Below are 26,583 nucleotides of genomic sequence, written 5' to 3'. Positions count from 1 at the left end.
GTTGAAGAATAAAGGGAAAGTCAAGAAAAATGGCTTTGGTAACGGCAACAGTTTCATTTTGACGTTATAAATTGATAAACGAAAAAAAATGTTACCGTTGTCAACATTATCGTTCGTAGCTCAAAAGCTATAAGAGTTAGGCGAATGAATTATTTTTTATGAGAAAGCCAACACAATTCTCTAAATATTGACATATAAAACAATGAAAAACGAATAAGTCCAGTTGGTGAAAAAATTTATACAAAAGAGGGTAAGAAACAGAGCGCTCTTCCCAGCGTATGGTGAGAATTATCGCTACAAAAAAATCTTTTTTGAAGAGCCCTATCTCGGTTATTTTTCATAGAAATTACTTTGTAAATATACGAAAATGTAGAGGAAAAGTTGAAGAATAAAGGGAGTTAAGAAAAATGGCTTTGGTAATGGCAACAGTATCATTTTGACGTTATAAGTTGATCAACGAAAAAAAGTTACCGTTGTCAACATTATTGCTCGTAGCTCAAAAACTATAAGAGTTTGGCGAATTAATTATTTTTTTATGAGAAAGCCAACAAAATTCTCTAAATATTGACCTATAAAAGAATGAAAAACGAATAAGCCCAGTTGGTGAAAAATTGATAGAAAATAGGGTAAGAAACAGAGTTCGCTGCCCGGCATACGGTGAGAATTATCGCTAGACATTTTTTTTTTAAGAGCCCTATCTCGGATATTTTTCATAGAAATTACTTTGTAAATATACAAAAATGCAGAGGAAAGGTTCAGGAACAAAGTGAGAGTCAAGAAAAATGGCTTTGGTAACGGCAACAGTTTCATTTTGACATTATAAGCTGTTCGAAACGAAAAAAAATGTTACCGCTGTCAACATTATCATTCGTAGCTCAAAAGCTATAACAGTTAGCGAATTAATTATTTTTTATGAGAAAGCCAACAAAATTCTCTAAATATCGATATATATATTAATGAAAAATGAGATTCAGAGCCCTGCCTAAAATCCAGACGTCTCTTATGTGATGCACTAACGCGTTTTCCGCTAGTTTTACCGTAAAATCTTTGCGAAATCATGTTGGAAACTGTTCTTGATTGACGTCACTGTATGTAAACAGCCACACGTGTTTACCCAACCTCGTACGCATAGTCTCTGACAGAAGTGTGGCCTGCCAGGCCTGCGTGGGTGGGATCAGCTGATGTCATTGTGAGAATTTTACTACGCCAGGGATTTGCGCATGCACAGTAGAGGAACTATAAAAATTTATAGAAAAAGAGGGTACGAAACTGTGTTTCCAATAATGTAATCCTACATTTTATGAAAAAAAAAATAAGATATGAGAGAGAAGCGTGGGTAGGATCAGCTGATTTCATTGTTAGAAATTTACTATGCCAGGGATTTGCGCATGCGCAGTATAGGAACTGCTTGCCTGGTGTATTGATGCCTGAGTTACACGGTCCAAGGTATGCTTTAGCCTATGGAAACCACCAACTGTCCGAAAATAAAAAAAATTTACCCCTACCACACGTACGAAAAATGTTGGTAAATTTTACGTAAAATTACGTCAGTCAGAAAAGAAGGGGGGTAGGGTGATATTGCGTAATATTACGTCAACTGGACAGGAAAGTGTTAATATGGCAAAAGTGCATTATGACTGTTTTGCTAGAGGAAAACTTTTCCATTCATATCAGCCCACCTGATGATTTTGTAAATTGCAAGTTGAAGTTTTTCTTGCCAATACTGACATTCTCACTCCAGCTTGTAAGATGTGGAGAAGTCAGCCACAAAAAAGAGTATGAGAGTATGAAGAACATGGAGAAGTCACCCACAAAGAGAGTACAGCAAGAGCAAATGTTACACTCAACACACTCCCTTAGGGAACCCCTTCTTCCTGGCATTTTCAATTAAATAAAGTATTCCCACCCTTAACCTGGATAAAGCAATGGGCCAGAAAAGCTTGAATAAATCATGGTAATTCCCCTCTCAGTCCAGAATCATTGAATAGTTCTAAGAATTCCATGCCTCCAGGTGATATTGTATGACTTTTCAAGGAAAAAGAAAAAAAAAGAAACACTGACATGGTGTTGTTCACTAGCAAATGCTTTAGAAACAGACTCCACATGTATTAATATGTCTGTTGTTGAATCCATCATCCTAAAACTGCACTGGGTTGGTGATAAAATGCCTTTTTTTCTCAAGTACTATATCAACCTTGCATTGACCATCTCCATAATTTTACATAGACATGTCAATGAAATTGGGCAATACCTAGCTGCTGAAAATTTGTCCTTGTCTGGTTTTAAAAACTATAAAATTATACGCAGTTACCACACAGTTGGATAAATGTATTCTTGCCATATTCTATTAATAATACTTAAAAGTTTTTTGTGCTGGATTGTGTTGGATGATACATGTTTCAACAATGCATATGGAATCTCATCAGAGCCTAGGGCAGTATCATTACAAGTTGAGAGGGCCTAATCATATTCTCTTCAGTGAAGGGTTGATTATAGGACTCCATTTTATTTGTTGTAAAGTCTACTAAATTTTGTTCTTCCCTTTCTCAATAATGATACTCTGGAATGGTCTGAGGCTTGCTTGACACACTGGAAAAATGTTCATCCAAAGTACTGGTTATAAACTTATCCTTTACTATTAATACAGGAGGTGGATTTGGTGTCAATTTCTCAGCTATTTTTCTAATTTTCCTCCAAACTGCAGATGAAGTACTACTGTTGATGGAGGATACAAAAGATGACCATGATTTATGTTTAGCAGCTTTAACTGCCATACAAAACTGGGCTCTGCATTTTTTGTATGTGATTACATTTCTTCTGTGCATTGTCTAAGGCACCTGGTCAATATCATCCTTCTTAATCTATACAACACCTGTAGTTCTGATGACCACCAAGGAAGGAATTGGTCATCGTTGGAATATACCTAAAGATTTGGAGATGTAGTTTTTGCCAGCTGTATGAAGAGTTCCATCCAAAAGGTCAATAGCATCATCTATTGTTTGGAACTCTCCTGCATCTCCTCCAACATCACTCAACTCCTGAAATTTTTGACAGTCAGCTTTTTCAAGAATCCACCTCAGTGATCTGTACTGGTGAATCATTGTTGGTATTAATTAAAATACATACATGACTGGAATTGGATTATCAAATTCAGGCCAATGGACAAGCACTGGGACCTACAAGGTCATTCAACACTAAACAGGTGTGTGTGTGATCACTTGTACGCCAGTTGTCCACTACTTGCCAGTTAACCCTTAAACGCCGAGCCTCTATTTACAAAAACGTCTCCCATATGCCGGCGGCGTTCGGCGAGTTAGCTCCTTAGCGGAAAAAAAAGTTTTTTTCAAAAAATCACAGCACACTTAGTTTTTAAGATCAAGAGTTCATTTTTGGCTCATTTTTTTTTCATTGCCTGAAGTTTAGTATGCAACCATCAGAAATGGGAAAAAATATCATTATCATATATAAATATTGAAATATATGACAGTGCCAAAAAAAATTTCATATATAATTTTATACAAATCCCACTGTGAGCAAAACGGTTAAAACTAACGGGTTATTTTGTTTTTCTTTGAATTGTACACTAAATTGCGATGATTTTGGTATATAACAAATTGTAAAACGATCAAAGCAACACAGAGAAAATATTATCACAAAATGATGCATGAATTCATAATACACAAACGTAAAATAATGTTTTTCAAAAATTCACCATATATCGAAATATTGTGCTAGAGACTTCCCGTTTGTTGAAAAATGAAGCTAATTGATTGAATATCACTAGACTGTAAGTGTTTTAGCTTACAATTGCAGTTTTCGACCATTTCGGTCGAGTTAAAGTTGACCGAAAGTCATATTTTTTCTATTTATCGTGATTTATATGAAAATATTTCAAAACTGATAAAAGCTACAACCATGAGTTATTTTCTGTTGTATTGTACATGAAATTGCGCACATTTTCATATATAAAACTTTATGTAACGACTAATATAAAACTGTGCAAATATTATGACAACGTGACGAAAGAATTTCTGAGATGTTCGGCCGAGTTACCGCGCAGACGTAAGGAAAATGTTTTTTTCAAAAATTCACCATAAATCGAAATATTGTGCTAGAGACTTCCAATTTATTGCAAAATGAAGGTAAACGATTGAATATTACTAGAATGTAAGAGTTTTAGCTTACAATTGCGTTTTTTTACCATTTCAGTCGAGTTAAAGTTGACCAAAGGTTGAAATTTTGGCAGTTATCGTGATTTATGTGAAAATATTTCAAAACTGATAAAGGCTACAACCATGAGCTATTTTCTCTTGTATTCTACATGAAATTGCGCACATTTTCATATATAAAAGTTTATGTAACGACTAATGTAAAAAGATGCAAACATTACGACAACGTGATGAAAGAATTTCCGAGATGTTCGGCCGAGTTACCGCGCACAGATGTAAGGAAAAAAGTTTTTTTTTTTTTCAGAAATTCACCATAAATCGAAATATTGTGTTAGAGACTTCCAGTTTGTTGCAAAATGAAGGTAAACGATTGAATATTACTAGAATGTAAGAGTTTTAGCTTATAATTGCGTTTTTTTACCATTTCGGTCGAGTTAAAGTTGACCGAAGCTTGAAATTTTGGCAGTTATCGTGATTTATATGAAAATATTTCAAAACTGATAAAAGCTACAACCATGAGTTATTTTCTGTTGTATTCTACATGAAATTGCGCACATTTCCATATATAAAACTTTATGTAACGACTAATATAAAATGGCACAAACATTACGACAACGTGATGAAAGAATTTCTGGCGCGGACGTAAGGCAAAAGTTTTTTTCAAAAATTCACCATACATCAAAATATTGTGCTAGAGACTTCCAATTGGTTGCAAAATGAAGGTAAATGATTGAATATTACTAGAATGTAAGAGTTTTAGCTTACAATTGCGTTTTTTGACCATTTCGATCGAGTCAAAGTTGACCGAAGGTTGAAACTTTGGCAGGTATCGTGGTTTATATGAAAATATTTCCAAACTGATAAAAGCTACAACCATGGGTTGTATTTTGCTATATTTTACATGAAATTGCGCACATTTTCATATATAAAACTTTATGTAACGGCTAATATAGAACAGTGCAAAAATTACGACAAAATGACGAAAGAATTTCTGACATTTTCGGCCGAGTTACCGCGCAAGCGTAAGAAAAAGGTTTTTTTCAAAAATTCACCATAAATCGAAATATTGTGCTAGAGACTTCCAATTTGTTGCAAAATGAAGGTACATGATTGAATATTACTAGAATGTAAGAGTTTTAGCTTACAATTGCGTTTTTCTACCATTTCGGTCGAGTCAAAGTTGATCGAAGGTTGAAATTTTTTGCAGTCGACGTACGGTACGCCCACTTGGCACCCAACAGACAATTTTAGTCGACATATGATACGTCCAGTAGGCGTTTAAGGGTTAAAATCAATATGGCAGTTAGAGCTAGTGACTGAAATATCTATACATGACAGAGTGCCTGTTTGAATCTGGTAATGGGTGCCTTCACCTGTATTGAGCAGTCCAATATCCTCATTTCCAATAAGCAATGCTATGAGGTTCCCTTTTGTATTTGCTAAAACATCACCCCCAGCAGTTGTCAACCATTTGTGCCTCCGAGCAGGATGAAATAGCTTTGCCATATCATCATAAGATACATTATTGCTTGGAGGTAAATAGACTGACCACACTGTATATTTCCTTCTCAAACCAACTTGTACTAGTATGACTTGGAGAGAGATGCGTAATTTTATAACTAAGGTATGTCACAACAAACATATGATATACTTCCCCCATGATATCCTATTTGAGGATTACATGGAGTCCTATAACTTATATACGTCGTGGGACAAGGGGTGTTGCTATCTACATGCTGTTGCTACCTACATGCTCTCTTGTAAACATATATCGAGGGTGAAAATTCAAGAATCAAGAGTTTGAGCTCTTTGTATTTTCCCCTCAGGCCCTGACAATTCTACTGGAGAATGGAAGTGAAAATTGAAAATTACTTTTTGAAAGAATCCTTAGGCAAGGTCTTACCAGTTGGAGTCTTTGAATTATTGAGTTTGACAATTTCCATTTTATTTGTTTGTGGTCTAGAGATGTGGGGCTTGGTACATTGCCTCACTTTCATCCATTTTCTATTCTGTATTCTGAGGAGCTGGATAGACCTCAACATTGACTCTGTGAGATTTCAAGTTATTTTATGTCACTCTCTTATCAAACTTTCAAAGTCCAACTCATTCACCTTGGAAGGCTCGAGAGCAGGGTTAGGAGGAAATGTTTGTTTTTTGTTGCAAATCATTTGATTTCACTACTTGGGCATAGCTTTTGGCCTTATTCAAAACTCTTTTAGCATACCCAACACTTACAAGTTCTGTACTGGATTTGTTAATGGCTGCTGCTGCTTCTAATTTATAATGCTGGCAATGTCTATCACTGGGTTTGTGGTTCATATTACAAGTTACACACTTAGCCTCAAATGTAGAGTCTTCATGATCAAGTTTTGAGCTTGTCTTGCAGATCTTTTCAATTCTGCAAACACGAGATGGGTGCCCAACCTTGAAACAACTGTAGGATGCAAAGTTTTTGTTTAAATGGACAGACTTCTATTCTTATATTTTCTGTTTATGTATGATTGTACAACCAGGTCCTCAATCGTGAGAATGATCACTGATGTCCTAGGGACCTTGTGTACTTTCCATACTTTTGTTGGGCACCTGCTTAGTGTTTCCTCTTCTGCAAGGTCATATAAATCTCTTATTAAATATCACTCCCCTACTATAGCCAAAATTTAGATGGGGTTTGACTTCTAATTCCACTTCACTGTCTTTATATTTCAAGTTGCACTGCATGTGTCATTGGGTAATAGAATTTGCATGGATGAATACACAACTATTCCCAAAATGAGAAATGTTTCCTGATTTGATATTACACTCTTTTTTTACAAGAATTTGGATACTCAAAAGTAATTTCCATTATCACCCTTAGCTGTTGCAATCAGCCACTATGGTGATTTGGGCTGTTTCTGGTAAAGGGTATTAATGTGCAAGTCATTTTTCCCCATCCAGTCTCCGGTTGGTGGACATCTCAGTTATTTGTTAATTTTTTGCAGAGCACCAATCATGTATAGATTTTTGTTTTTCATAATACTGCTTGCCTTACAGGCTTCCTCATGGCTTTTCAATGAAACCCACGTCTCCCACTTATTATTCCGATCTCGAAGTCTCATTCTAATTTCTATAATAGCCCCAAACAATTCAAAAGAACTATATAATATCTCATAATTAATATCTAATGGGAATTTTGTAATATGGAAGATCCTCAGTTTTTTTATGTTTTTCACGTCGACCACCTTTTAATCCCTGACTTTTTAGCTTCCAGTCACTTCACTCAACTCATCCACAAAATTTCTACTAGTTTCAATGTTGTTAGATCACACAGGAGCTTGAGCAACTTTTATCACTGTGATTTTTATCAAGCTGTTAAGAGTTTAGTCCAGGAGTTGTCATCTGTGCCAAAGGCGTAACAAAGGGTCCAGGGGTACTTGGTTCTTTATGGCTCATCATATAAGGAACGAAGTGAGGGAAAAAGAAATACATAAACAACCCTGAAAATCTTAAAAAGATACCATCAGCCATTCAAGGAGTTTATTCTTCTTCCAATGGCTCCAGTAAGACCCGACTCCCAAATGTGCAATCTAACCTACCCCACATGAGATGATACCAACACAATTAGGGTGACTCAAGTGTATGCCAGACCTGCTTGATGGGACTGAGAGTATTACGAAAATACATTCAATCCCTAAATCCCAAAACTAAGCCGCTATCACTGAGAGCAGGAGAAGCCGTCGGCGATGAGGCTATCGCAAGAATGTGGGGCAATCACTTCAGTGCTATCCTGAATTGTATAAACAATCAAGACTCCTGAAGGGAAGCAGACAGCCTCCTTACTGATAATGTTCAATTTCACTTCACTGATCGTATTACATCAGGTAACACCAACGATGCCAAAACAACTTACCCAACGATAAATCACCAGGCTGTGATGGTCTTCCTACAGAAGCTTTCAAATTCTGCCATCTGATAATCTACATCTTGATAGTCCTATTCAATGGGTGCATAATTCAACAGTTTCTCCCAGACTCCCTACTCTTAGTTCACTTAATACCATTAATAAAAAACAAGCTAAAGGATGCAGCTGACCCTGGCAATTTTCGCCCGAATGCAATTACTGCAATTGCGTCAAAAGATATTTGAGTCGGTTCTTCTAGTGAGGCTTCTCCCCTTTCTTCACATAACAGACAACCAGTTTGGATTTAAAGTAAACCACACAACCGACACCTGCATCTACATCCTGCAAGTATTGCTGAACTATTAACTTTCACCAGCCTCTCCTGTATTCCTATGTTTTGTCGATGTGAAAAAAGCATTCAACAAAGTAAACTACCTGAAGCTATTCCTGAAGCTGCACGAAAGAGGCACACCTCTTACATTTAACTGGCATTTTATACTGCTGGTTCTCCACACTGCAACTCTGTGCCAAATGGGGTAACGCACTCTCGTACAACTTCGGCTCCCTAAATGGGCCCCGACAAGGGGGCATTCTCTCCCCATACCTGTGTTAATACACACACAGATGCCCTGAATATCAAACTGAACTCACTTCCAATAGGATGTCCTATCAACGAAACAATAAACAACCTCTGTTACGTAGATGATACAGTTCTGATTTCCCCATCAGTGCAAGGTCTCCAGCGACTAATCAACACTTGCCGCAGATATGCAGAGGCAATGAATCCAAGACCAGTGCATGTCGCTGCTCCCGAGATCGCTTAAGCATATTGCAGAACCACAAATTTTCCTCGATCATCATTATCTGGAATTCATGCATGAATTTCTGTATTTGGGCCACGTCATCATGGACAACCTAAAAGATAAGGCAGACAGAGAACAGAGGTGTCACAAACTATGTGTAACTGGCAACATGATTGCAAGGAGGTTTGCCTTCTGTCACTGAGACTCAAAACTGCTGCTCTTCCACTTGTACTGCTACAGTATATGTGGGTGTTCCCTTTGGATGAACTATATCCGAGAGACCGTGAGACTTATCACTGTTGTTCACAATTACATCTGAGACACCTCACAAACACTCCTCACTACCACTCCACCACACAGATGTTCATAGAAAGCTGCCTGTATAATTTAAAACCACTGTTAGACAAACAGTATCCAGTCTGATGACCCAACGGAGAAACGGCTGCAATTCGCTCATACAAAGCATCCTAAGCAGCGAGGCAAGATCTAAATTGTGGGAAATTACTTAATCTCTGTTTTTGCAATTATGAAGTGTCATCTGCAGAATGTGTTATTATTGTTCTTGTTGTTGTTGTTATTATTATTATTATTATTATTATTATTATATTTCTACACATTGTTATTATTAGTATTTTCTTTTTCATTATTACTGTGATTATTATCATTATAAAACTTTGCTATTTTCAGTTTCTGTATTTAGCCTTCCCTCTGGACCTGACTTCTGTAACCACCTAAGGTCCCTAGCTGGAAATTAATTGTATGCAATCTGTTTTTTAATTACTATCATTTTTAGTGTTTTTTTTTTTTACTTTTATTCTCAATATAATAATACTGAGAATACTATTATGAATACTATTTTGATAAAAATATTTTTTCTACTACTTCAGCAACTACTCTATGTGGATATTGCCGATCATCATTTTTATTTATCAGATTATCTCATTTGTCTAGACTGTGTGAATGTTACTGTCTCTACTTTGTATACCCCATGTATATGGCCTTGAGCTGAAATAAAATTCATTATTATTATATTATTATTATTAAGGGGCAAACCGAACTAAGTGTTGAGTGTCCTATCCCATGAACCAAACCACCCCTGTGATCCATGACCCAGCTCTGCAGGATAGTTCCACCCATGAGGTATCAATGTGAATAATCCCACTAATATCCCTTAGGTCCAAATATTAACAGGTAGCTGATGATCCTACACAGTTCAAACAATTAGCTTCAGTTATAAATCCAGTCCCAGCTATGACAACTTTCCCTATTCATCAGGTCAAATAAATTTTACCAAAGTGGAAAATTCCACAAGACTCAACCCAAACAGTAAGTAACAATAAATGAAACTCTTGGACTCGAACCTGGGAACAATTGTTCCCAGGTGTTCAAGAGCCCTCTCACCATACAGAGGTGGTCCCAAGTCGAGGGGGTCTTGAGAAGCAGAACGACTACCCATCGGAAGAAGAGAGGTTGTAGCCTTCAGAATTTGGTAACTTGGGCCTTTAGAGGAGCAACCTCTCAGATCTTTAGCAATGGAGTAGCTTAGTTCTTTGAAGAGCTACAGCTTGGGCTCCGGTTCTCTGATGTAGAGGCCTGAATCCCGAGAAGGAGTGGCCCCTGTTCTAGTGAGTACAGTGGCCGGTGTATTTAGAAAGGGATAACTTGAATTCTTAGATGTGGAGTGGTTTATATCCTTAGAAGTAGAGTGGTTCTTATTATACTATTAAGCAAGAATAGCTAGTGTTTAGAAATTAATTGGCTCTAATCCTGAAATGTGGAGTGGCTTGGACCAGTAACAACAGTGCTGCTCATATCCACTGAGGAGGGGGCTATGGTTTCTTTACAATTGAGCACCTGCACTTCCATGAATGACAATTTTACACCTGAGGTCTTCTCATGGCCTTGTCTGTTATGAGGGCAGAACTTACCAAGGGGCAACCTACTGTCCCTACCAAGCACAGATAGCTCTTTGTTGGGTGAGTCGGTAGAGCTGTGGACTGGACCTCGCTGGGCCGGAGTTCGATTCCCCGGCCGGCTGATGAAGAGTTAGAGGAATTTATTTCTGGTGACAGAAATTCATTTCTCACTATAATGTGGTTCGGATTCCACAATAAGCTGTAGGTCCCGTTGCTAAGTAACCAGTTGGTTCTTAGCCACGTAAAATACGTCTAATCCTTCGGGCCAGCCCTAGGAGAGCTGTTAATCAGCTCAGTGGTCTGGTTAAACTAAGGTATACTTTTTTTTTAACCAAGCACAGAGAGAAGACAAGTTTCTTACGGAATGCTGCAGTGCAGCTCTGCAAATGCAAATGTCATGGGTCAGCAAGCACTTCTGACTGCATGACCAAAGTAACATGCTGATCTGATGAAGATCCCTTCCTTCTTGGCTTTGGCCATATTTTGAGAATGGTGCAGCTCAGTCTTATCCTGGCTGGGTTGGAAAGCCAAGATACTGCAGCAATCAGACACTATTATTGTTATATTAACTCCTGCACTGACAAGAGGAGGCATTTATCACGCTGCTCTACATGAGGTAAAGCCAGAACCCCACGAGCAGTAGCAGTAGCAGGAATGGGGTCTGGAGTGAGACCACTTACCTGGCATGGTAAAATCAAAAGAAAGGTGTTCAAGCAATGCTCTTGAACAGTATCTGAGCAGCTCAAAGCCAAGGACTCTGAGACCCAAAAGAAGCATAAGAAGCGCATGTCTTTCTCTTATACTCCTTCCCCTTTTGTACACTGACCATTGCTCACAAAAACCAACCCTTACAGGAATAGCAATGTGTAATATAATGCATATGGGTCCCTATTAATAATATTCATATAGGTTTTAAAAGGCTCAAACAATCCTATACTCCTACACTGATACTTATTAAACATTTTGTGAACAAAATTTATATAATAAAAATTACATTACAGGCAGTTCCCGGTTAACAGCAGGCTTGATTAATGGCGATCCGGTTTTATGGGGCTTGTCTTATGCCGAAAATCGGCAATTTTCGGCGCCGAAAATCTCCGATTTCCGCTTATTGGCGACGATAATTGGGTATTGGTGCAATACATACCTAACAGAGGCACCAATACCCAAAAATTGGCACTTGTCAGTGCTGATAAGCCCGAAAATCGCCGAAAACGCACCAGAAATCGCCAATTTTCAGTTATCATCACACACCCAGAACAGAACCCCCCAATAACTGAGGACTGCCTGTAATGAGCAAAAATTCATAGGAATAACAAAGCTGACAAAGAAGTTTGTTAATACAATAAAAAATAAAAAAAGGTTTGTCGAACAACAATAAAAAGACAAGCACATTATTTGAACCAAATATAACAGGATAAAAAATTTAAATAAAAAAAAAAAAATGGTCCATGTAAATGGAACTGGAAATCTATGGTGAAAATGGCTGCGTATGGAAATAACAGCTTAATTATCACTAGTACTGAATAGCCTGTAAGCACAAACTCACAATCAGTGGAACTCCAACATGTTAGTTATCAGTAACAAAACACTTATGAACAAAAAACAGAGCCTCTAACAAATCATTTCAGCATCAAAAATTAAGCTGGATTCTTCTGTTACTGGATGGCCTGCAATAATTGCAGGTACAAAAACATATGAATGAAGTGAAAGGCTGGGATAAAGAGGTCATGAAAAAGTAAGAATGCAGAAGAGGCAAGCAATCTTTATCACAACCCTGGGGACAAGATGCTCAATGGCACATGGAAACAAAGTGCGACCAGAGTGACAGATGAGAACCAATCATCTTTACCACACATGTGCAGCACTTGCCTACCACATACTTCTACCTTCAGAAAATTTTTAGCAATCATTTCATGCCAGATAAAAGTGACACTAAGTAATGGATTTTTTTATGAAAGTATGATTTAATAAAAACTAAAATATAAATGAGTTTTAAATGTATGCACATCAGTAAACTAAAGAATGACTTATCCCCTACAAAGCTAATTAACTTCATGTACTCAAAAAACTTACTCTAGGGTATATGGAGATAGTTTTTAAAAAAAAAAAAAAAGGCCATTTTCAAAGACTATTTTCCACTTTAATCAATCTTTTATGTGCACTAAAGCTGGATACCTTTAACATTTAACACTAATGAGTTTGACACGTATACTTACAAATAACTTACAATAGTACTGAACCAACAAGTAATTCGGTTTCTAGCTATAAACAAATCAGAAAAGGATAACATGCATGAAAGTCCCTTAAATAAAAAAGAATATTATGTAACTTGGACTAATATCAGCATCCCTGAATTAACACTAATCATTATTAGTGTTGTGGGCTAAGAAGGGTCCTAGGTACTCCCATGATCATTTCCAATGTTTTGTATACAATTTTTTAACTCCATTTCTTCTACTGTACAACCCATCATGCATCTGAACACCAGCACCGTCTTGGTAACCTGAATTCCTCCATCTTTTGGCCACTACTGACCAATTTGGTATTGCTTTTTTTTTTTTTTATCGACACATACCTTCCAAAATTCTTCTTTCTCTTCATCCCACTGTTTCATTTTCTCTGTTCTAAAACCAATAATTAAACTGTCTTGTACCCCATCATGTCATTCACTTTCATTATCACAGTTCAAATACAAAATACTGAACATCATATCTGACTCTCTTTTTATCACTATTCAAGCCCATTGGCAGTTCTTTCCCTTAAAACTGGATATGACTGCAATGTACTGCCATTTGCCGAGATGTTTTCATTATGCTTATTCTTATTCTTGGATTAACATTTTCATTGTACAGCTACCATTTCCCATTGGTTCTATTCTCTTCCCAAAAACAAGGGTACTAAGTCTTCCAATTCCCAACACTTGACATGTGGCCTGTCAACAAACTTGCTTCCTAACCAACTTTCCCTCTCCTCCCATTTTGAGATAAGCTTCTACTGACTTTCTTTATTCCTCTCCTCATCATACCCTTTCCAATATTTTACCATCTCATTTGATTTTATACCATGACTGTTCACTAACTTCATTATAAAACTCAGAATCAATATCATCTACTATAAATTATCACCCTTCATTCCAACATGTCATGTTTGCAATATCTTTTTTCACAGTTTGTACTACCATTATCAAGCTTGCTATGTTTGCAAAATAGTGTTTATATATTTCTTACTTCTTTCATATCAAAATATTTTTAATATTCTAACTACTGTATATAAATCATGTGATAAATCACTCTCTATGAAGTGTACTCCTGTTAAAAACTTCAGTGTTCATCTAACAGCTGACAAAATCATAACAGGGAACTTGATTCTGTTGCCAACATGGATTACCTAGAAGGTATATTTGAGACTTGACTTTAAGGATTCACAATTACTGTATAGTACTGATCTCCTCGTTTGCTGCTGGGCAAACTAACTAACAATCATTAGCCATATAATTTAGTTACTTATGTGATTTGTTAATATTTGACAAAATCTAAAGAAATTTCTTTTGATGGCAGTCAATAATTCTTGAGTAAAAATAACAATTTAAATATCCTTAAACTAATTTTATCTGTAAGGCAAAGAACTGATTTACATCTACAAATATAAAACATGATAAAGTCTCTAACAATACATTAGGCAATGCCTAATCATTTCAACTAAACAGAAACTGATATATTCAATTACAGTATAAGTACTCACCTGATTTGAAAAGGGAGAAAAGAAAGGCATGAAACATTACCTTAGATTCAGCACAACAGCAAGCAAATATCAAAACTACAGGAATGGCAACTAATAGGGTGTAAACTGCATACAGCCAGGGATGCTTATTGGAGTAGCTGATTATACGCTGAATAGGACCACCCTAGAATTTAAAATATTAAGAGTCACACAACTTTAATCATATAGAAACAAAAATTTTGACATCTTTTCAAAGCAATATCCTCCTATCTCCTTCCCAATGCCTAAAAGTCATACAAGGTTACAACATTTTCCATTCTCAAGGCTGAGAATGGCACACTATTAACTGACAGCTACATCTTAACTTTGAAATATTTCATACAACAGAAAAAAGACATAAAAATTTCTGACCTTTGGTTTAAAAGCATTAACCTTCACATTTTATAATTACAAAACTTACACAACTAAATATAAGAATGGATTTGATAACCTGTCTACTCAGATAAGAAACAACATGCAAATACTGCATCCAATTCCAAACCTATAATACACTAACACCATATTCACCCTTCTTATAGTTGAAAGGTCAAGCGAATGTGATACACTCACATGTCCTGTTAAATTTTCCAATACCAATACTCTCAGTTAACTTATAGAACTAAACATGAGAAAGTATGTTCAGCTTTGTTATAAACTCTACCTACATGAACACTTCATATGACAAAAAAATTTCTTGTTAAAATACAGGTCTCAAGTGAAGGGTAATGTGACAAACCTACATATATTTCCTAGTTATGACATCCACATTTTTTCTCCTCTGGCTCTAAATATATGGTCAAAAATTACATCAACAGCAGCAAACCAAAATTCACAAAATTAAGTTTCTGCTTTAACTGGCTAGAGTAACTTACTTTCATATAACTATGCAAGTTACAGTCTGAAGTAAATGACACACATTTTCAAATGTAAGCAACGAGGCACTAGAATAAATGTCCATGAAAAACAACAGCCATGATCAATCAGCATTTTGAAATCTTACTTCAAAATAGTATGCAGAATACAATGCCAGCACACTATGCATAATGCAGCAACAAATAGTGAATTTATAAAGAAATCATGGACATAAAAGGAATAATGAAGAAATATAGTAGCCTACTTAGTACACTTGGTACAAGGAGCATAATTAAAAATCTAAATAAATTCGTTGTCAACTTTCCTTCATTACTGGATGCTGAAGCTGCTAAGATAAATCGCATACAGTACACTATATAAGTTTCAAAATTAACTTTCATAAAAAGTGCACTATGTATGTACCTGATAAACCCTCTTGCCAAGGAAATAAATGATTGCTGAAACTGGCACCATAAGGTATGTTAGGTAGAGTGCCCAGTATCCAGGCTTGTAATTGGTGAACTTCAAAATCTTTCCCCACAAAGTGTGCTATAAGGCAATTAAATATACAAGGGCATATTCAAATTACTTATGCTTAGATTTACAATAAAAAATACCTGTAAAGAAAACTTGACAAAAGCAAATTATCTATAATGAAATACATACAGTACCCTACCTACATATAACAAATGTTATAATAATGACAGTAAAATAATGAATGAAGCTAGATGTTAACAAGATGTCTACAAAGGAAAGAACATGAATATTTTCCAATCCCAGGAGATGTAATACAGCTCACTTTTACCCTGTTCTTTTAAAGAAGCATCAAATATAAAGTTACAACACACCACAACTGCCATGTCCTTTTGTGTATATAGTTTCCTCATTTCAACTCTAATTTCAATTAATATTTTGCCATTCCAACAAATATTTTGTGACCAAACAGTAGAAGGGGTTATATAAAATTAATCAGCATACAATCCTAAACTTGTTACTGTAAACAACCCCAAACTTGTTAGTGCAAACACAACCACAAAAAATTATATGGCCATGCTTCCTAAAACAATTACGACCCTAACATTAATCTCTAGAAGGAAACTGTATACAGTCCAACCTCTTAAATCCAAGAACCTTTGGACCAGGCCACTGCCAGACCACAGAAAATCCCGGAATATAGCATACATCCCTAAAAAATGAAGCCCCTATGTAAACAAAGTCTTGCAAGCTAATTCCACATACAAATAGCCTAGTTGCCAACTTAGCCTACTACTTGGCTAAGTTTTGACAACGCTTTTTATAATTTTACTACTCGTATATTTTCACTATCATTTTATAACTTCATACTGTATAATTTTCTTTAAAATAGTGTACTTTATATAACACATTTAATCTACAATTCCAAATTAGCCTAACCATATATCAACTACTTAATTTTTCTCAGAATCTACAGAATTTTATTGGTGACTTTCATCTCTTAAATTTACTATCTTCATAATTATCACTATTAGTTTCTTCATCATTTATTTTGATCGTAGAGGGTAATGAAATGACAAAAATGAAGAATGAAATTCAGCAATCGCTCAGTACATTTTGACACTTTGCTGTCAAAATATAAGCAACGCACACTGCCATCTATTGAGGAAGATGAACACTGAACATTCACTAACAGGAGAAACATTTTTTAGCATAGATAAAGACTTATGATGCGCTTCTTTACCTCTAGCATCATCTGATCTCATGGGTTGCATATCAAATGAGTAAATATATAAGTATTTAAAAGAAATGATCAAAACCATATCACTTAAAAGTCTTTCAAGCACTTAAGAGTAAGGAATTCGTGCATTGCCAAATGTCTCATTGTTTTTATTAAAAGTTTTGACTTGGTAGAGCCTTCTCAAGTGAAATCTTTAAAAAAATATATTTATTCATTTAAGGTTAATATCAAAAACATATTTGACTTTACACATTTTCACTACTTACAATTACTTTCATAAAAACGAAAGAGATATGAAAAATTTTTGCTATCAGGAAGTTGTAAACAATATGTGGCGACGCCCTTGTGGCTGCTCAAAAAACTAATAGTGGCCAATTCAAAATCGAACCAAACCACAGAGTTCCCGGACCACAAGCATGCCAGTTTTAAGAGGTTCGACTGTACTAATTTCCTACTAAAGATACACCCATCAGCATTAGTACTGTACAAGAACCATGGAAAATAATCAGCCTTTTCACATTAATAATCCTAACAGCCTCTTCTGACTTTCAAAAAATTATTATAAAATACTTGCACACATTTTTAAATGTCTTTCATAAAATAAATGTAGAGAAAGAAAAAGACATTGCATTATCACCAATGAAAACAAAAACATACAGTAACATACTCTACACGATAGATTTGGACTTGCACACTCGAAATCTATGATAAAACCATTCAATTTACCAAGATAAAGAGTGTGCATATGGTCAATGTCACTGATTACCTGAGTAAAATCCAGGCAGCTGGTCTGCCAAGCTCACTTATCTAGCCTGTCTTCAGGTTCAACAGGCAGAGCATGAATCGTACATGCATTGCACAATATACTGTGAGCAGTTTCGTATTAAAACAAATATTTACATTACTGCATGATTTTGACTTGAGGAAGTACCATTATTATCAAATAGTTAAACAAGACCACTGAGCTAACTTTAGCTTTCACAAGGTTAGCCTAAAGGATTTGTCTTTATTAATGTTATGGTTTAGATTTTATCAAATTACAGTTCTTTGAAAATTTTACAATTGGTTTAACTGAAAATGGAGATTGAAAAATTTTCAATTGTTTCCAAAACTTGATAATCACTATTGAATATATTTTGGGCATTCACACAAAAAATGCTCAATTGTTAGTGTTACTCTGCTTTCTATATACAAGGATTGGATCATGTCTATATACAAGAATTGGATCATGTAGACTATTCATCAAAGAGTGACCAATTCTAAGACGTGTCAAAATTACTTGTACGTATCTGTCCTTGAGATATAATGAATTTCTTAATCCAACACGGGCTTGATTTTTTAAATTTTGCAATCATAACAGAAGTCAACCATGGTAAAAAATCATACTTTAAACATTTGCTTTTCTTTCTTTAATCAGATTTTCTTGGTATTCAAGATAATCCTCAGCCTCTACATCTCTTTCACAAAGGTGGTTACCATACGGATGTTTTGTCTGGTGACCACAAAAAACCAACACTTAAAATCCATTACAATTACTCCCTCATGATTATTCCCACCACCTAAATCAATATTCTGAAATGCAAGGAAAAAATTTTGGCAAAGGAGAGTTGCAAGCCATTTAACAACAGGTAGGAAGAGATCAAAGGGAATGGATAAAACGAAGAGGTAAAAAATAATGCAACAGAAGGTTGACGGGATTTTGCAAAAAATCTATAATAACGTTTAAGGTATGCCCAGCAAAGCAAAGCAAAGTATACCCCCTCAGTGATGATGTCACTCATTCTAGTCTTGGAATTACATATGCTTTCTTTCTGTAAAAATGTTTGAAACAGTATTTGGCTTTCAGGAATCGGTTAAAAACTCTAGTAATGTGAAGGTTTGTATCTTTGTGGTGTTATGCCAGTAACTACACTAGTTTTCTTACCTAGGATGCACAACTTTTGAAGATTTACTCTATAATATGAAGGTTTGCATGTGACATTAACAAAGCAGCATAAAAGCTATAAGTAAAAACAAACAGCATGAAAATGTTGTAACTATCATAACTTTTGATACTAAATATGTCACAATCACAATGAAGATGAAAGCAAATCTCAAAACCTGCCTAGTAGGATAAATGTCACTATTTATTACAACTTACAAATAAAAGCAAATCTCAAAATCTGCTGAGTAAAATATTTTAAACGATAAGAAGTATTGTGCTTTCTAAAATTCAACACTAAAGTGCCTCTGCTCTGAATTACATCTGACCTCATCCTCTGTGGGCTGACGCCACCACCAAGTCAAAAAGATGAAAAACCCAATAGCTGGTGACAAACAAAACAGGGCATAGACAGGCCAAAACCAAGGAGTATTTTCCATCCAGTGCCCAATTTGCTTGAAAGTGTACTTCCACTGGTTATAAAAAAAAAAAAGCAATTGAAGTAAAACAGAAAAATCAGATGAAATTCATATAAAAACTAAAATGTCAGCCGCCAACAATGTACATCAGTATTTTTCCTTATCAACTCAATTTTATTTGGCCAAGACAGATTATCCCAAACATACTAACCAAAAAGCATGATACTTGAATAGTATTTCCAATCATACAAAAATAAAAATAAAGTTCAAAAAACATATGTGAACTCATGGAAGTTAACAAAAACTCATTTTGAATCATGATTTAGGCAGACTGTAACACCTGTTTATTGAGTAAAAGTAACTTTTCACTTACAATTCTATAAACTGATTTGCTTAATATCAATTCCATTGACTGACTACCCATATCGCAATGTAACTGGTAAGTGATCAAAGCTGACAAAAGCTACTCTGAGCTTCAAAATGAAATACTGTAAATCCATGAAACTAAGTATAGTAAACAGAAAACAGATAAGATGGTGTAAGTATAGTAAACAGAAAACAGATAAGATGGTGTAAGTATAGTAAACAGAAAACAGATACGATGGTGATGCAAAAACTAACATCAATTACTGCACCTTCATCACTGGCTCCCCCCCGCCCCCAACATTGGCTAAGGTATAATCAAAATAGGGTCTTTGAAGAATGGGAATTATAAGTATATTTGATACAGTAACCCTTCAGCTAATGGAGTGGAGGTTAGCCATCTAATAAGTGGCAAAGACCTTATAATATAGCCCATACTTGAACATTCAAGATTTAATACAGCCAGCAATAATTCCTTATAGTATAATTCTAGCCCAAGCTAACCTATACTTTACAATACACCTATCATTTTATACAAGACTTATAAGAAAACATGCATTTCTTCTCAAGAGGTCTCAAAGGGAGACAACTTAAAATGATAATATTTTGTAGATTAGTAAAGAATTCTGATGAACTGAGAGCTGATATACTGAGGGGTAAGTAAATTGACAAGATGGAGGATGTATATCCACTGCCTGCTTTGAGCCAACTAGCAAAAATCACCAAAGGTTGTAGTCCCGGGGCAGAATTTGGCAATACATGTGGTTAAAACAGATTGTTCTGTCATTTGTTCAAACCTCAATACTTGCCTGGATTTTCTTACCAATACTGCCCTTATGATAACTTAATAAACTTTCTACTGAACCCCCTTTTTTTTAAATAGCCTAGATTAATCCAGAACTGATGGGGAAGGAAAATTTATCCTAACCCCCATAGAGCAACAGAATCATTAACAGAACTAGACATAAGATTCTATACCTAGAAATTAGAAAAAAAAAAAATTGTATACTCAGCTTATGAATCCATACACTAAGCAAAGTTTGGTACACTTCCTTCATACAAAAGCTACCTATTCTTCAACACTTTCAGCTAATTAGTAACCAAGATTAGTCCCTAAAACTACCCTAAATTATAACTGACTAAACTAACCAGAAACTTCAACTGTCTCAGGCAGGCAGCAGAAGATTGGTGCAACAAAATATAAACTTTCATAATAAAATTTATTATTTGGATACTTACTGTTAAAAGTTAGCTTACATCTCCACACCAATAGGTAAGACAGCATTCAAACAAAGATCAAATGGCTGCCCAGATGACTGTCTAGTTCTGATGTTCTCCACCAGGTGTGTTTCAAATGTTTAAGCTGATATTCTCCACCAGGTGTGTTTCAAATGTTTAAGCTGATGTTCTCCACCAGGTGTGTTTCAAATGTTTAAGCTGATGTTCTCCACCAGGTGTGTTTCAAATGTTTAAGCTCTTGTCAGAATTCTCACTGACAGCCAACTAAGTTGTGGGGAGGCTGGGTGGGGTCTACTTCAACAGTAGCTAAGTATCCAAATAATAAATTTTATTATGAAAATTTATATTTTTTTGGATGAATCTTACCTACTGTTAAAGTTAGCTGATTCCCACATCAATAAGAGGATGGTAGGTAGTGCAGCTAGACCAAATCTGCTTAGCCATTCGAGCTGAATGTTTCTTGTGTGACATCCAAAACATTCTTACCTGATCTGGAATCCTTTCTGGATCTTACTGCCACCAGAAGTTGGATTCCATTCAGGGAGCAAGGCTCTCATACGTCTGCAACGAAGAGCAGCCTTGAGTAGAAAACAGCTTAAATTCAGCTAGAATGAAACAGAAGCAGTGTGAGGGAATCCCTGTGCCTGGGTCCAAAAGCCTTATAAAACAACAGTCACTAAAAATAAATACCTTTACGATGTAAAGGTACACTCCTATACAATATATGTGGCTTCATGCTCCGAAAAATACTAAAACCTGTGATTTAAAACAAAGAGCCTAAAAGATTGCTCTTTCCTAGGTTCAGGGAAAGACCTTACCCGCTACTAATAACGGACTGAGGGCGTTACTGTTTCAAACCTGATTCTGTATACTTAATGTACTGAACGGCAAAACCACACTGCACTTCTACTGCGCTGCATTAAACTCATCCTCATGCAACAATTGTCAAAAACTAAACGAGGTAGCAACAGCTCTCACATTATGAATATTTACTTTCAATAAAGGTAAATGTTATGGAGCTACTTCTCATACTAGCCCAATCAAATACGTCACAGAGAACCTCGTGTTCTTGATAAAGACATTCTAGGTTTCTAAAACCAAAAAACAAAAGGTTAACTTTGCGTCTTCCAGGTTTAACCTTTGACGAGGACATCTACAGTAGGTTTTCTAAAACCACAAAACACAATGTTAATTTTGCCTTCTCCAGGCTTAACCTTTGACAAAGATATTCTAGGTTTCTTAAACCACAAAAGAAAAGGTTAATTTTGCCTCCTCCAGGCTTAACCTTTGACACACATGTTCTAGGTTCTAAAACCACAGAAAAAAAATAACTGCCTCTTTCAGGCTTAACCCATCTAAGTAAGCTTTAATTGCCCCAACATGACAGAGAATTGTTTCCTTTTCTTCCCCACCAAAGGTTAAATGGAATTCTTACAGTTTTCTGAAAAGTTAGCCTTAATCTCATTCTCAGCTATAATGCAAAAAAATAAAATAGCATTCTCTTACAACAGACTTAAGGAGAGTGCTTGCAAAAAATTTACTCTTTTTAACTGTTGGTAGTGCTAAATAAAAGAAGTTTTCATGGTAAATATTTCAGTGGAACTCATTCCAGAGGCTCAAAAGAATCTGCAGATACACTTTTGACCTCCGTCTAAATCCACAGATAGAGTACCGAGTTGAAGGAGCTTCCATGTCATCTGATTTCAAAACCTTAAGGTGCTATCATCAGTCAGATCTGATAGCACATGACGCAATACCAAAGAATGTAAGGATTGAAAACCTTGAAAGTAGACAGCAAAAAGTCTTACTATTTCCAAGAAAGCAGAAAACCTTTGATGCCTTCAAAGGTTCCTGGTACTGAAAATTCCTCTAGAAAGGCACCCCGAATAATAAACAAACCGCTGCTTCTGAGCTTCTGACACAAGGCCATGGTTGTTCTGCACTTGATTAAGGATAGAAACCATGACACCTTTGAAAATTTCCTATTGGGAGGATACAGCTGAGCATCTCCAAGCAGATAAGTGTGAGATGCATTAAGTTTGTTGAAACGCATGAATTTCCCCTTAACAGAACAATAAGAGATACATCTACCAAGAGAGCTAGAAGTTCAAAAATAATTTGCTGAGGCAACTAGGGCTCTACAGGAGTCACAGCAATTATTGAACATGAAATTTGCTAAATACTTCCTTAGAGTAGATAGAGGGGAAAGGCATATGAGTCTGAATCAGGTCAAACTTAAAGAAACACATCCACTGCCCAAGCCTGAGGGCCCTCAAAGGAGAAGAAATCAACTGGTTATTCCTGTACATCTACATGCTAATAAGTCTAACATTTGAGTGCTTCTCTAATCTCATAGAAACTATTGAACTTGGGGATATAATGGCCACTATGTAGGTAGTTTTGTTCTTCTGAATCCCCAATTGCCAAAAACACTGTCCTTCCACAGAATGAATTATCAAACCAATATCATTTCACTCAAGGAAGCAATCATTCCACTATGACTTTGTTTCTGACCAGGGATAAAGCTGCTAGGCATCTTCGATGGACTTTCTACTGTCCTGACATCCAGTAAGCTTTACCAGATGTAGTGTTGACCCTTCTATGTTGTATGTAAGTGTAACACAACTAGTCAAAATTTGTTTTGCATTACACAACAGAGGGGAAAAAACAAAACCTGGACATAGGTTTAAGAATAAAATGGTCAACTCTTGGTTTCAGTGTCCCTCCTACAGAACTTGGCGACAATGATGATCCTGGATTACTTACAAGTTTAGTGAACATTAGCTATAAGTCATAATCTCTTATGCTGAGACTGTACTGTAACTGAGCCTGATTATTCTGACAAAACCCCAAGTGAGGCCATGTTTTTAACATAGAAAGCCCTTACCACTTAGGAAGCTTCCTTCAGGGCTAAAATTCTTCAAGAACCAAGTGTCTATTCATCTTCTGATAGACAAGCCTGCAAATTCTAGTATCATCCCCACGTCACTAGATAAGAACGAAGAGGAATTAGTGAAGTCGACTGAAAATAATATTGCACGAAGGCTGAGCCAGGTGAAGCAACAGATCCTTGGCCTTTGGCATACTGTCGAGAGGTGGCCAACTTGAACCAGTTGACTTGGAGGAAAAGATTTCTTGCTCCTACAAATCGACCCCATCAACCTATGGGCAACAAATTCCCCCTGAATACTTACAGAGGAGCTGTACACGAGCCGAAACAAAGCAATACCTCCTCTGTAAATACACCTAGAAGGAACTTGGGTGATTGAGGATGTACTGATATGAGAAAAATGTTTCCTGCATATCTACCAAAATATCTGATCTTTCTTTTGGAGTATCATTGGAACTGAATTGAAAGTAGAGTTTAGGCCAAAGGCCAAACACTGAAACCTATGAGGTCATTCAGCATTAAAATGGAAATTAACAGTAAAAGGTTTCAAAGGTGTAACAGGAGGAAAACCTTGCAGTTGCACTATGAATCAATTGTTAAAGAGGGTGGAAAGTGAGATGGAAGAAAGAGAATATGAAAGGAGGAACAGTAAAAGGAACGATAGAGGTTGTAGCTAGAGGCCAAAGGCACATTACAAAGAACCTTAAGTAATGCCTACAGTGCACGGCACTAGGTGCACTGACAGTTACTACAGACAGGAGCATAAATGTTCTCATTTCTTCCAAACCGAGAAGTATAAGCATGAGAACATTAGCCTGTAGCATCAGAAATGAGTTAATAACTAACACTCTTCTTCGTTAAACTCCCGCTGGCACCAAAAACCCTAAAAACTGGCTTCACAAACTCCCCAAGCTGGCACCAAAAACACTAAGCTGGGGCCAAAAACACACTAAGCTGGAGCTTCAACCTCTCTAAGCTGACACAGAGAAGAGGCAAAATACTGAGCAAAAGTTCGATAAAAGATTTCAACAATCTAAACTGAAACTCCAATTCAGCATGTCCAAAGCAACTGTCAGTCTTGAGTTTGTCTCTTCACAGGAAAGAGAAAAGAAAACCGAATCTTCTACCGAAGACAGTTTAAGCACCTGTACCACAAAAAATTGGTGCTCTCCACCCTCTTAAAAAAACCAGCAGCAAACCTAAAGGGAGTTTTGTGTGCTTGAGTACGAGAAAACTTACGAAATGTGCTCTAAGTGAAGGAGAAAGCTTGGGTTCTCTTTTTCCAAATACTTAAAGGGCACCAAAATACTCGAAGACAACCAAGACCTATTCTCTATGTGGTCTCTTTCCTCAACTAAATGAGGACACAGCAAAGCGCAACGCTCCAGCAAACGCCAATCAAAACAAAGGAGATCCTCTGATTCAAACTCTTCTTCTGCCAGAAGGTGACAGGAGAAGACAGCAGTCTCCTACCGACACCTAGCGACAGCAGCCATGCACCTGTATTGTATCCATGACTCAATGAATGGAGACGGGAAAAACGCTTGATCAAAAGCCAGGAAAACGTTGTTGAAACAAATCAGCAGAGTGAAAGAAAACGAGGTGCCAAAAGAAAATAAGAAATTTTGGAGGCGGGTATCTAGCTTGGAACAACAGACGATACTGTAACCATGGTAGATTTGAAAAGAAAAACATTAACCCTTAAACGCCAAGCCTCTATTTACAAAAACGTCTCCCATATGCCGGCGGCGTTCGGGAGTTAGCGCGAAGCGGAAAAAGTTTTTTAAAAATCACAGCACGCTTAGTTTTTAAGATTAGAGTTAATTTTTCCTTTTTTTGTCACTCTAAAGTTTGTATGCAACCATCAGAAATGAAAAAATATCATTATCATATATAAATATTGAAATACAGCCAGACAAAACTTTAGTTACGGTTGAGTGGCCTAAACATATGAGGAACAAAAGTGCAGAAAAATTCTGTCAAATCATTAGGCCGCTTACTGAGAGTAGCTAAGGGGAGGAGTGCTCGATAAAAGAAAAGTTGACAGAAAGGTTTTGGCTGGCGACTAACGTGAATTTTTGCTCCACGCTCTCGGTTTTGTATCTACCCTGGATCCTGGGACAACTATGGGGAAATTTAAGGATCTGAATGAACAGATCATACTGCATTAAAGGAACAGGTCTTAAAGCGAAGGAAATGGTATCTGATTTGCCAAGTTTCACCAGGGTGGAAAAACATTAACTAAGAAGACTTCTAATAGTATGACTATTTTAAAGCGTCAATTAGAGGTTAATCCACCATGACATCAAGGAAATTTCCAACCCACAACTGCTTGGTGATGTTTCAGTTCGACCGTCTCCCGTATCAATGAATGGATACACAAGCCACCGTCCACGGAAGAAGCCAATTTTGACCAAGTTACAGAGGGATAAAAGAGTCAAATTTTCGGAAGTACAGCGTGTGGGATGAGTCTCAATGGCTAAGCCTGCTTTGGTCAGATGAATCGACTTTTTCACTTGTAATAGAGGTTAATGTTTTTCGCAGGTTGAAGCGACCCTCTTTTTCGAAGGGACTGTCAAACACCCTGATTCTCTCATGGTTTTGGGAGCTTTTACTGGTTTAGTATGTCTTTAAAAAGAATGAAAAAGTTAACCAGTA

At 36.4% G+C, this 26,583-nt stretch overlaps 1 protein-coding gene across 11 annotated transcripts in view; it reads right to left on the bottom strand.

Annotated features, from left to right (window-relative positions):
• LOC136843763 (calnexin-like) overlaps nt 1–26,583 on the bottom strand; it is a 107,460-nt gene that overhangs the window by 10,466 nt on the left and 70,411 nt on the right. For 6 of the 11 annotated variants that reach the window (XM_067112435.1, XM_067112434.1, XM_067112436.1 and 3 more), the window contains one exon: nt 14,550–14,672. In XM_067112435.1, coding sequence (XP_066968536.1) covers nt 14,550–14,672 — 123 coding nt within the window. Of the gene's footprint in view, nt 1–14,549; nt 14,673–15,802; nt 15,929–26,583 lie in introns of all 11 variants that reach the window. The other 5 variants (XM_067112430.1, XM_067112429.1, XM_067112432.1 and 2 more) reach the window with 1 other exon arrangement.

Source organism: Macrobrachium rosenbergii, chromosome 12 (assembly GCF_040412425.1).
Source record: "Macrobrachium rosenbergii isolate ZJJX-2024 chromosome 12, ASM4041242v1, whole genome shotgun sequence".
Lineage (NCBI taxonomy): Eukaryota > Metazoa > Arthropoda > Malacostraca > Decapoda > Palaemonidae > Macrobrachium > Macrobrachium rosenbergii.
Note: the sequence above shows the minus strand (reverse complement) of the source record. Positions and strands in the feature narration are given on the sequence as shown.